The sequence below is a fragment of the Python bivittatus genome, unplaced genomic scaffold (assembly GCF_059951505.1).
Source record: "Python bivittatus isolate LINGU-HERP-01145 unplaced genomic scaffold, Pbiv_v1 ctg000060_np1212, whole genome shotgun sequence".
Taxonomy (NCBI): domain Eukaryota; kingdom Metazoa; phylum Chordata; class Lepidosauria; order Squamata; family Pythonidae; genus Python; species Python bivittatus.
The window spans coordinates 15,666,996-15,680,307 of NW_028277044.1; the positions used below are offsets into that span (position 1 = coordinate 15,666,996).

The window sequence follows — 13,312 nt, forward strand, 5'->3', positions numbered from 1 at the left end:
TCATTAAGCGGTATGGTCGTTAAGCGAGGCATCATGTGACTGCACCCAAATTTTTGTGGCGGTCATTAAGCAAATCACATGGATCCCCATTGACTTTTCTTGTCAGAAGCCAGCTGGGAAGATCACAAATGGCGATCACGTGACCCCGGGACGCTGCAACCATTGTAAATACACGCCAGTTGCCAAGTGCCCAAATTATGAACACATGATCACAGGGACACTGCAACAGTAAGTGCAAGGACTGGTCATCACTTTTTTCAGTACTGTCATAACTTCGGTCACTAAACAAATGGTTGTAAGTCGAGGACTACCTGTATTACAGTCAACCCCATCATCAGGTAGTTATTTCCATTGCTGTTACAATCCCTGCATTATGAAGTTACATAGCTATTGTGCAACTACTGGATAAATCCCATTGGCACTACAGAACCATGCTGGATTTGCCCTGAAGAGCTAAGCAAATTCCAAATGACTTGTTATGTTGGACTATAGTTTTTGTCTTTCAACCTGTATCGAACTGAAATTTTGACGTTTCATGGGATTGTTGTGAAGAACAGGTAAGTTAAGACAATGTATTACATTTCATACTACTGATGTTGTAGATACCATCTTCCAATTCTGATTAACTTTGATTTAAACACATGAACTGATTGAAGAGTATAAATAAAATCTTATAAAGTATAAATTAACATACTCTGTTGGTAATAAGTGAACACAAGCACTTTGCTTCAGATAATCACAGTTCCAACAAACCGCATATTTATGTTGCGACAAGGCAAACAATTGAATTCACATCAGTTCTGTAAGCTGTATCTGGGGACCATCAGCAGCCACCTTTGCTCAATCTCAGTTTTTCATTTCTTACAAGCATAGAAACCTCTCAATGTATCAATGGTAAGTGAAAATATTTAGTTTATCTTCATTTTAAGCAGTTACATTTTAGAATATTGCTCATTGTACAAAAGTGTACAAGTATACATTTCTTGAAACCATGTGAACAGTTTGATATTGTAGTAATAGCAATTTGCAAGACAAAATTGATTAGCTCTAATAAAAGTTGGTATTGTCTGGAATATATGGTTGTTTCCTTAACTCCTGAATTAAAAGAATAATCTGTAAACGTGATTATTAGAAAACATTAAAACAACTAAATTTTAAGTATGTTTAATATCACTCATGTTTAATGAATTTCAAAGCCAAACCTTTGCAATGCTTTCTTTTTCTTGAACTCATCTAAAGAAATTCAGTGAGGCATACTATTGCATTTGAGGATGCAACAAAGCAGTTCAACATTCTTCAGTATTACTAGACTTTTCTGAGGGCAAGAAAATGAAAAACAAGAACTGAGGTACTGGCATCTAGTGGTGGAATGAGAGAACACCCATTTCTCACCATTTCTGTAGCTAATTTTCCCAACCCTTGATGTAAAAATTAAAGTGGCCACTTTTGAGTTGCAGTTTATTCTGTACCATGCTGAAGTTCCTTAATTCATGCGGAATTCCACCACTTTGAATTTAGCATACATATTCTCTGTGTCTGTTTTCAGAATGACCAGTTACACAATGAAGAGCAGAGTTATTAAAGTTTTAACAATCATGTGGAAGACAGAATTTAAGAAAGCATGCAGGATCAAAAATATGCCTGTTTTAATCACCTATGCTATACAGGAGGCACAACAGCCATTTTTTATGTCTGCCATTCCTTTTATTGTTTTGTTTAAAGCCAGACAAAAAGAAAGCAATAGTATTGCCACTGATGCAACTCATTTTGGGTCAGGATCCAACCATGACTCAATAGCCACTGGCAGGAAGCACACTATTCCTTCCTGACTAGTCCTTTAGAAGTCACTCACCATCCTGAGAATGCTTTAACATAAAGCATGAACGAGATACTGTTTTGCACACTTATTTCTACTGAGTACTATTAAGCAGCTTTGAATTCAGTTGGAAAATTAAGCGGACAGTGATAGCAGCAGCATTTAACTTGAGCTAAAACATGCCTGCAATTCACTTGGTCTATTTAAAATATCAAGGCTTCTTTATTACTAAATACATGCCAGAATTACCGACACTTAAAGCCATTTTGCTACAGTCACCCTTTAATGGAGCTGCCTAGTGAATTTTGGATATAACAATATTATAATCCAGCCAGCATCCCAAAATAACCACCTTGTCTGTTGTTTGGGGAAGCTGTCTGAACAGTAGTGCATGTTTCCCCTAAGAAAGTGGGTATGCTTCTGCACAAGCTTCAGGTCTGAGTAAGAGACATCCCTGAGTCCCTCTTACATCCCTTTTACTCACTGAGTAAGAGAAGAAGGGAAGGAAGGAAAGTGCTGAGAAGACTGGATAGGCAGCATGCTGGGGAACCTTGAGTAGCTGAGTTGTGGCAGGCTGGGAAGCTGCTAGGAAGATGGACCGAGCGGGCAGTGGCTGAGGGACAGAAGGTGCCGGGAAGCTGACTCTGTGGGCTATTATGATAAGCACTGGGGCAGCAGAGGGCAGAGCAGGGCACTCTGGCTTGTAGCCCCAAACAACGCTTCCTTGCTGAGAGCAGTTAGAGAAGCAGGACTTCCTGACAGTCCCTAAAATTGGCAACAAGAATGATCATCAAAAGCAACTTCTTTGAAAAAGTGTTTTTCCACTGTAATTGACCTCTAAGAAGGGAAGAAAAAAAGAGAGAGAAGCATCTGAGTGTAATGGAAATTGCTTTCCACAAAAAATCCATTAAATTGAGTGTATGAGGAGTACAAACTTCATTCGGTGTTGGAATGAGAAAAACAAGTTTTCTTTAAAAATGGAGGCTGTAATGAAAACACAGAATCCTGGCATCAAGAAAATAAATCAATAAACGCTGAATTGTATTTTCTCAACATCTTTTAGATACGTAGAAAAATACTATGTACCACGCATTTTATTTAGGGATTTAATTTATATATCACAAATACTGCTTTTAATATAAGTACAATATAATACAGTTGTATTTATGTAACTGCTGGTGTTCACCCTGTATTATGAACTGAATGGCATGCTGTGCTGTCAAAATTTTACTAAAATGGCCTCTAGTTAAACTTTTCCAAAGTATAAAATCATGCAAAATCTACATCCTATATAATACAACCAGTACAGTAATTGAAGCCAGTATCCTACAGATAGCCTGGGCTATCTTCTGAATTTCTTCTTGCAGTGTCCATGAGTCAGCCATCATTTTCTTGTAGCAGAAGTAGTGATTTCTGTTTTGTCAGTGGCATCCCACCTCAGCTTTTGAAATCGGTGACAATGTGCACAGTTATTGGCCAAAAAGTCTTCATTACCCGATGCAGTTCAGACTGCAAAATTAGTCCACTGAGAAGTCATGGTTAGGAAGCTTTACGTTTTCCTCCTGTAACTACCGGTCGTGCATATTCCACAAAATCATCTATTAGGACTGGCCACGCTCCTATAGAGGAATAAAACAGTTCTGAATAAAATCTCTGAGTATTTAAAGCAATCTGATATTTAGATACAGTAATCTGTTCAGGGAGAATGCAATCATCCTGAAGGAGGGGGTGATATGCCTCCTCCTAAAGGGGCCATACTGGTCAACTTCTGCCCCATCTCTATTCTTTCCTAAGCAGGCAGTTCCAGTCAAGAGCAACAGGGGAAGAGAATGCCTCAGGGCTTAGTCCTCTTACCCACATTATTTAACATCTACATGAAGGTGCTAGGCGGGGTCATCCATTAGTTGTGGACCAGGTCCATCAGAATGCTAAGGAACCCAAGTATACATCTCTCAGCTGGGTTACACAGGAGATGCAGTGGATATCCTCACCTGGTATTTGGAGGCTACCAGGGTCTGGATAGGTCAAAATAGGCTTAAGCTGAATTCCAGTAAGGTGGAGTGACTATTCAGAAACCATCTACCTCTTTAGAAGCTCCAGCTTCGGTTCTGGATCAGGTTTCACTGCCCCTAAAAGAGCAGGCCTGTGATCTAAGGGTTCTCTTAGACTTGCAGCTTCTGCTAGAATAGCAGCTAAAGACTGTGGCAGGAAGACCTTCATGTAGCTTAGCTTGGTGCACCAGATATGGCCTTTCTTGGACTCTGGGTACAGTCACTCATGTCCTCATCACCTCAGGGTTAGATTATAGCAACACATATTAATTGGGGCTGCCTCTGAAGGCTATCGGTACAGAATGCAGCAGCCTGTATAGCAACAGGCAAAAGGAGCTTCAACACAATACCTCTTCTTTGGCCTCTGCATTGGTTACATATAGAGATCTGCTTACAATTCAAGGTGCTGGTTATTGTGCATAAAGCCCTGCATGGCTTGGGTATTGGCTACTTTTGGGATCACATGCTCCAAGTAGAATCTTACATGTTCAAGTTGTGAACTGTATATCCCCTATGAAGCTGAAGGAAGGTGACTATGAAACTTGCCTTTTTCGTGGTTATCTCAGTCTTACAGAATACCTTGCCCCCCCTTTTAAAAATCACCTCCCTCCAGTTAACATTTAAAGAGGGAAGTGAAAACAATCCTCTTTCACTAGGCTTCTGGATTTTAATTTCTGGGGATGTTGTAGCCTTGTGTTACCAGTTAGATTTATTCCTGTTACTTTAATTCTTTTAATGATGTTACATTTCTGTGTTTTTATGATGTTTTACATATGTGAGTAACCTAGAGTCTTATGATTGGGATGGCACAGAAATTATGCCGTTGGACAACTTTGGTGCATTCTCCAACCTTCCCTGGGGAACAGGATAGTATGCTGTGTCCATCCTGTCTCTCCTTGGTCTCTCAGTGGCTTTTGATACTATCAAGCATGGTATCTTTCCAGATCAGCTCCAGAGGCTGGAGTGGGGGGTCAGTCCTGTGGTGGTTTTTTGCCTTCCTCTGGGGCTGGTACCAGTTGATGTTGACAAGGGGGAAGAGATCTAGCCTGCAGCCCCTTTTGTGTGGGGTGCCTCTGGCCTTGATGCTCTCCCCGCTCCTGTTTAACATCTACATGAAGCCATTGGATAAGGTCATGCAATGGTAGGGTGGGAGGGATCATCAGTACACTGATAATACCCAGCTCTACATCTCTGCCCCAAGCCAACCAAATGAAGCTGTGGAGGCTATGGGGGGTCTGGATGGGGAAGAACAGACTAGCTCAATGCTAGCAAGACTGTGACTCTGGATTTTAGGGATCGTGAATCCAGTGATTTTCCATTTTTAGTTCTGGATGGGGTTGCAGTACTCCAAACAGAGCCAGTGTGTCATCTGGGGGTCCTCCTGGACTTGCAGATTCTGTCGGAGGAACAGATGGGTGAAGTGGCCAGGAGGGCCTTTGCACAACTTCATCTTGCCCATTGTGCCCTTTCCTGGAACAGGAGGCATTGCTTATAGTCATTCATGCCTTCCTTGGTAACCTCCCGAGTGGATTATTGCAATGAGCTCCATATGGGGCTGTCCTTGAATAATATCTGGATTCAGAATGTGGCTGCACAGACAGTTATGAGTACGTAGGGCTGCGCTCATGTCACATCTCTGCTCCACAAGCTGAACTGGCTCTGAGTTGTGCAGGTGCAATTCAAGGTGCTGTTTTGTTTTTTTTTAAATCTCCATGGGGGCAGGTTATTTGTGGTACTGCCTCTCTCTGATTCTTTTTACCAATCCAATCAGATCTGGCAGGAGAAGCATGCTGCAGGTCCCGTCAACTAAAGAATGTCATTTTGTAGGACTCAGAAAGTGGGCCTTTTCTGTCACAGTGCCTGCCCTTTGGAATACCATAATCCCCAAGATTAGATTGGTTCTGACCCTGGTGACCTTCTGAAAAGCCTTACAGACCTGGATGTTTTCCCAGGCACAGGGGCTCAAGAAGTTACATGGAACCTGTGGGGTATTCTTAGTTTATCAGATTTGTTTTTATCTCAAAGGTCATTATGGGTGTTTTTATTTATTGTTAGGTCCCCAGAGTCACTATGGTGAGATGGGCAGTCATATAAATCTAAATAAATAAATATAAAAAATACATAAATTAAAGCAACTTGTTCATGTTAAAACATAACAATAATCTGACAGAAAGCCTTTTAACACCTTTAAGTACAGTGTACTTCAGCTACATTTTAGAATTACAATTATTTGCAATACATGCACACACACAATGAAAAGACTTACTGGATAAGAAACTGGGACTTACTCGTGCTCACAGGAAGTCACTAAAATCAATGGAACCCAAATTAATCCCACTAATTTTAATGCAGGGATTGGGAACCTATGACCCAAAGGCAAGATGTGGCGTGCCACCCATAATCATCTGGTCCATGTTCCCAAAAAGAAATACATTTACTTGACCTTCAATAGAGAAGGAGGGAGTGCCTGCCATTTCCTTGGGTGGCCATTTTGGTGACAGCTTCACCAGCCCCCAAAGCACAGGAGGAGCAACAAGTGCCCAGGAAATGGTGGAGGCAGCATAGCCTCTGGCCCCAATGGAGTAGAAGGTTGCTGACCCGTTTTAACAGCTACAGTCAGGTCCAGAAATATTGGGACATCGACACAATTCTAACATCTTTGGCTCTATACACCACCACAATGGATTTGGAATGAAACAAACACAATGTACGTTAACTGCAGACTGCCAGCTTTAATTTGAGGCTATGTACATCCAACTCAGGTGAACGGTGTAGGAATTACAACAGTTTGCATATGTGCCTCCCACTTGGTAAGGGACCAAAAGTAATGGAACAATTGGCTTCTCAGCTGTTCCATGGCCAGGTGTGTGATATCCCCTCAGTACCCCAATTACAATGTGCAGATAAAAGGCCCAGAGTTCATTTCAAGTGTGCTATTTGCATGTGGAATCTGTTGCTGTCAACTCTCAAGATGAGATCCAAAGAGCTGTCACTATCAGTGAAGCAAGCCATCATTAGGCTGAAGAAACAAAACAAACCCATCAGAGAGATAGCAAGAACATTAGGCGTGGCCAAAACAACTGTTTGGAACATTCTCAAAAAGAAGGAACGCACCGGTGAGCTCAGCAACAGCAACAAAAGACCCGGGAGACAATGGAAAACAACTATGGTGGATGACTGAAGAATTCGTTCCCTGGTGAAGAAAACACCCTTCACAACAGTTGGCCAGATCAAGAACACTCTCCAGGAGGTAGGTGTATGTGTGTCAAAGTCAACAATCAAAAGAAGACTTCACCAGAGTGAATACAGAGGGTTCACCACAAGATGTAAACCATTGGTGAGCCTCAAAAACAGGAAGGCCAGATTAGAGTTTGCCAAATGACATCTAAAAAAGCCTTCACAGTTCTGGAACAACATCCTATGGACAGATGAGACCAAGATCAACTTGTACCAGAGTGATGGGAAGAGAAGAGTATGGAGAAGGAAAGGAACTGCTCATGATCCTAAGCATACCACCACATCAGTGAAGCATGGTGGTGGTAGTGTCATGGCGTGGGCATGTATGGCTGCCAATGGAACTGGTTCTCTTGTATTTATTGATGATGTGACTGCTGACAAAAGCAGCAGGATGAATTCTGCAGTGTTTCGGGCAATATTATCTGCTCACATTCAGCCAAATGCTGCAGAACTCATTGGACGGCGCTTCACAGTACAGATGGACAATGACCCAAAGCATACTGCAAAAGCAACCAAAGAGTTTTTGAAGAGACAGAAGTGGAATGTTATGCAATGGCCAAGTCAATCACCTGACCTGAATCCCATTGAGCATGCATTTCACTTGCTGAAGACAAAACTGAAGGGAAAATGCCCCAAGAACAAGCAGGAACTGAAGACAGTTGCAGTAGAGGCCTGGCAGAGCATCACCAGGGATGAAACCCAGCGTCTGGTGATGTCTATGCATTCCAGACTTCAGGCTGTGATTGACTGCAATGGATTTGCAACCAAGTATTAAAAAGGGAAAGTTTGATGTATGATTATTATTCTGTCCCATTACTTTTGGTCCCTTAACAAGTGGGAGGCACATATGCAAACTGTTGTAATTCCTACACCGTTCACCTGAGTTGGATGTACATACCCTCAAATTAAAGCTGACAGTCTGCAGTTAAAGCACATTGTGTTTGTTTCATCCCAAATCCATTGTGGTGGTGTATAGAGCCAAAGATGTTAGAATTGTGTCGATGTCCCAATATTTCTGGACCTGACTGTACATTCCAAATATTACTAATCTGGTATCTAGTTCAAAGCTGAATTTTTATGGACAATATTTCAAAATAATTATATTTAAATGTGAATATCTACATCACTTACCTTCTTCATCATAGTTTGACATATCATCTGCAATCATATTTCCAAAGTCTAAAAGAAGATTCCAAGTATCCTTAGGGATTGATCTTTTATGATGCTCCTATGCAAGGGAAAGAACCTGGTATAAATTGTTTTTAGATTTTGCCAGGTTTAGTAAAATCTTTACTGAGAAGATACTGAGTAAAATTATTAGATTAGGAGACTAAGTTTGAAATAAATCAAGATGTAGTAATTTTACAGATTACAGTAAAATTACAGTAAAACCTCAATTTTATGGACCGCAATCAAAAGAGTTTTGATGCAACAGACAAAATCCATTATTTTTTGACTTTACCCACAAATAATGGACAAAGTCTGTAGTTTTCAAAGCAGCCTGGACAACTGATGCAAATGATCTTAATTATGTAATTATGCAAATGACATAAATTGGTGCAAGAGTTGCTCTCAAATTGTGGTCAATTAGCTCTAATGGACATACTTTCCTCCCATATGGCCTGTTAAACTGCATTTATTATACTCCTATTCATAATTTGCACAAACACACTTGGAATAATCCAGTAGTGTACTTACCAATAAAAATTTATTCCAAAGATCTAAAAATTTAAATCTTCCTGATAACACTAAATTCCAATATGCAATTGCCATTTCTAGATCTGAAAGACATAAATGTAATTTATAATCTGTATAAGTTGTTATTACAATTTTCCACATCCCCACTTATGCAGAAATGTATGTATAAAAGAAAGTATGTGGTTTGATGTTATATATGGCAAGAAAATTCAGTAATTCTATTTATAGATTTTAAGTTACACTTTTAAAAAACACATAAACTTTGTGCCTATACAAATTCTATCCCATTTCAAGGTTTAAAAATAAATACTTACACAAAAGGCCTCTAAATACAGAATGGTCTAATTGAGTCTCAAGGCCTGACTTGTCCAACCTTGCTATACTTTAGACGTGGTAATACAAAATGTTACTCTACCTTATTATTATGCTATGAGACTATAGCTCAAACAGTATTTTGAGCAGTATTTCACTTCATCCATGCAAATTACCAACCCTTTGGGTATAGCCGAAGAGTTGCTCTCAAGTTTTAAAGTTTAACGTGCAGAAAGGGAAATTATTAAATACATAGAAAATAACCATATTCATTTTAACTATCACAGAATATAATTTTTCTCTTGGCTTTGCTCATTTCTCAGAATGCACCCCCAACTATACTACGTAAGACCTGAAAAAGATTAAGAACTACATTCCCCCTGCTTTTTTTTTTTGCAGAATAGTCCAAAGCATGTTTACTCAGGGGAATGCAAATAAACTCAGAGTACACAGAGTTCTAGTCTTCTATTGGACTTTCTCACAAGTATTTATCAGAGCTTACTATTGATACAAGTGCATGCACTGCTCAGTTATTTTGAGCTATGTCTGCTCTAAACATACAAGTAGTTTCTGGGTTAAGAATGTGTGTGTTACAGACAATCCAGAACAGAGTTAAGAACAGTTAAGAACAGAGCCTATTGTAGCAAAATTTGATTTAAATACACAATGTTTGAGTTCATTACACAATACTACTTATACAGCATTATACAATAATACTGTTCCGGCTTTCATACAAATTTGACTTAAGGAACTTTAAGGAACCTTGGGAACGGAGCTCATTCTTAAACTGGGGACTACCTGTACTGAAATCTGGGGAGCGATTACCAAAACAGTTGCATATTTTTACAAATAGAGATAAGTTTTCTTTATTCTGCATGTATCCTCATGAATTAACCAGATCATTTTTTATTTTCCTCTTTATTATAATAATTTAAGGCAGATATTTTTATGCAAATGGATTTGGATCTGCCAATATAAATGAGGCAAATATTTTCATACTCTTATTTAGCTATGTTAATGTTTTCCCCAGGTGTATATAGAGTAGTATAGCTTACTTGACAATATATAATTTTTTTTAATTTTAATTTTTATTAAAGATTTTAAATCCAATAGTAAAAGCAAATACAAATTAAACTTAGTAAAAGAAAAAGAGAAAGAATAAAAAGTGCAAAAAAAGAAATAGAAAAAATGCATGTTCAGTGTAGAATCGAAATATTTCCTTCTCAAGATAGTACGTACTATCTTCCTAACAGTTCTACTGCATGACATTCACAACTCTTACATATATGTCTCTAAAAGATAAGGCTAGCATTCCTTTGGTGTGTGAGATTATTTTAGAAGAGGATCTGAGTTCTGAAAGTTAGCTCAAAATCCTGTCATAGTTACTGCTCCTTATACCATATGTTTGTACAATGCCAAATAAAAACAAAATTCAAAACCAGATTAGCTTCATTCATGTGCAGTCCCAGTGGACTCCAACTCTGCTTAATCTACGATTTATTATTTATTTCTTACATTTATATGCTGTCTACCTCCCCTGGAGGGTGACTCTGGGTGGCTCACAATTAAAATCAAACATTAAAAACAGTAAAAATATAAATATCCATATTAAATTAACTAAAAAAATACTATATAAAAATTATATATTTCTTTTATCAAGTATAATAATATAAATGAACTAGAACACAAGTGCCTTAACACAGGACTGCACAATTTAAGGTCCTGAAAACCTCTGAAACTTTTAATTCTTAAATGTGCAAAGAAAAGGTAAAAATTAAAATTTTCCAACCCCAACTTAAAGCTCAGGTATGGCCTCTGGCCCATAAAAGCTATGCATCCTTGCCTTAGCCAAAAGGACCAATGAATCAAAAACTGAAGCAAATGTTTTTCTCTAGGAAAAACTGTGGGAGAGAGAAAGAAAAGCCACCAGAAACTGCTGAAATGTACACATTTATCCTATAAGATGCAGCAACTTAAATATACACACAACAAATTGCTCCTATGTGCTAATTTAGGAGCAGAGGCCAGGAAGAGAATACTGTAAAAGAAGCAAGTCCTGGAACAAACAAATCAGAAAAGTTCATAAGTTTTGATTAATACATATCCTAAATTCTATTTGAGAGAATTACCAAAAGCTGTCTATATAAAATATTATTTTTAATGGAAAAAATTATTTAGACTTTCCTCTCTAAAAGATAACAAATTACTCAGCAATGTTGGTATGTTTCAGATTTGTCTATAAATATACTATATTGTTTCAGTTTCTAAGCTTACGAACAACAACCAAAATAATTAATTTGTAACTGAATTTATGAAAGTTGCTGTCCATTTTTTAAGACAAACCACACAGATTAATTTTGTTTGTTTCTGCTGAGTTCCATGAAACCCCCTTCCAGGTAAACGTATTTGGAATTGCAGTTAAAGTCACTTAACAAAATACTTATTTCATTTCTGCTTTCACTTATTTTAATTAAAAAAATCCTTAATGTAAATTAATAAGCATTATAAATACATTTTAATTGCTAAATTGCTTGATACAAACTTTGTTTGCTAAATAATAATAGCAAAGTATCTGAGATTAAGAGTTTTTTCTCAACTGCATACAGCACTGATCTGGCCCTACGCAGCTTTTGGCTATTATCTGTCCTTCTATGTAACTCCATTATGCTGCCCACAGAACAGATTTTAAAACCTATTGTTGTAAAGATAACGGCTAAAATATTGATGTTACTATTAAGAAGGAACTGTAATGTACTATCCTATTATCAAGGTATTATTTTGTCATATTTTTCAAATAATAATATAATTCGCATTTGTTATTCAAAACATGCAAGCTAAACCCCTCACTCAGCCATGGATTACAATAATCTTGTTTTTGCCTAAAAAATCTACGAGAGTCTCAGTAAGCTTTCATTTTGTTAAATCTTATTATAAAACCTCTGATTATTGAAAACACAGTAACTTAAAAAAAAAAACTCACCTAAACCTTTTTGCCCAGGGTTTTTAGCAAAGTTAAAAGTAAACTGATAAAAATCTTTAAACTTCATTGGATCCTTTAATTCTTGTTCCAGTCTTGGTAAAAGAGTTTTTAGCTTGTCTGTCGTATCACACCTGGTAAAAAGATACTTATTCAGTGTCAATTATAAAGTTTTAGAATTATAAAATATAAATATTTAAAAAATAAACATAAAAGTTATAAAACATTTTTTTTAAAATTAGGAAATTTCCATATACAGGAAATAGTTCTAAAACTAATTCAGTTGATGTTAATATAACAAACATATATTATTCCATAATATTTCATTCAACTGGTACTGCAGAAATACATAAAATAAATACATACTCATTTTGTATTACATATATAGCCATTTTTCAAACAACAGGCAGCTATAATCAATACAATAAAATAAAGGCCATTTACCCTAACCCCAGTGAAAATATGGTGTAAGGGCATTTATATGATCAGGCCAATAAATAGGATAAGGTAATATCCTGAGCTGATCTGTTTCCCTACAAACATCTCTATTTCCATGTTAACATTTTCAAGCATTTATGTAATTTAATCTAACTATCATTTTACGTTATTTTTCTGTCAATAGATACATAAAGTAGATTTCAAAAATGAAAATAATAATTGGCTGCTGTGGGTCTTCCGGGCTGTGTGGCCGTGTTCTGGAAGTTTTGTTTCCTAACGTTTCGCCAGCACCTGTGACCGGCATCTTCAGAGGGCAGGAGCACAGACAGGAGCAGTTCTCTCTGTGACCCTGCACACTGCTCCTGTCTGTGCTCCTGCCCTCTGAAGATGCCGGTCACAGGTGCAGGCGAAACGTTAGGAAACAAAACTTCCAGAACACGGCCACACAGCCCGGAAGACCCACACCAGCCATCGTATGCCGGCCATGAAAGCCTTCGACAATACAAAATAATAATTCTCAACTAAGAAATCATCATCATAAAACCAAATAGTTATAGACAGCAGCAGATAAAATACACCATCCATTCTCCACTTGCTGTACTTCTGATGATCGTAAAGTCCAATTTCAGTGGGCAGAAAACAAGAAAACACTTCTGACTTTCTAGTAAGCAACACAGGCAAAAATCACATCCTTGTGATCAGCATTAGTATTATTTAAATTTAATTACTGCTGTATATTATTCTTAGGTGCACAAGCAAGTCATACTGGGGTTTTATAATATT

The 13,312-nt window shown here is 37.8% G+C and overlaps 1 protein-coding gene and 1 long non-coding RNA gene across 3 annotated transcripts in view; one reads left to right on the top strand and one right to left on the bottom strand.

Moving 5' to 3' along the window:
• The window catches only part of LOC148216446 (uncharacterized), an 18,342-nt gene continuing 5,030 nt past the window's right edge, over positions 1-13,312 (top strand). The window contains exon 1 of the long non-coding RNA XR_015795405.1: positions 1-228. This is a non-coding gene — a long non-coding RNA (uncharacterized LOC148216446). The remainder of the gene's footprint in view (positions 229-13,312) is intronic.
• The window catches only part of DCUN1D2 (defective in cullin neddylation 1 domain containing 2), a 25,223-nt gene continuing 15,143 nt past the window's right edge, over positions 3,233-13,312 (bottom strand). For both annotated transcript variants that reach the window (XM_088136542.1, XM_007422959.4), the window contains exons 4-7: positions 12,095-12,225; positions 8,803-8,885; positions 8,236-8,332; positions 3,233-3,435 (exon numbers count right to left, since the gene is read on the bottom strand). In XM_088136542.1, the coding sequence (XP_087992668.1) occupies positions 3,356-3,435; positions 8,236-8,332; positions 8,803-8,885; positions 12,095-12,225 (391 nt within the window). In that variant the 3' untranslated portion in view covers positions 3,233-3,355. The remainder of the gene's footprint in view (positions 3,436-8,235; positions 8,333-8,802; positions 8,886-12,094; positions 12,226-13,312) is intronic.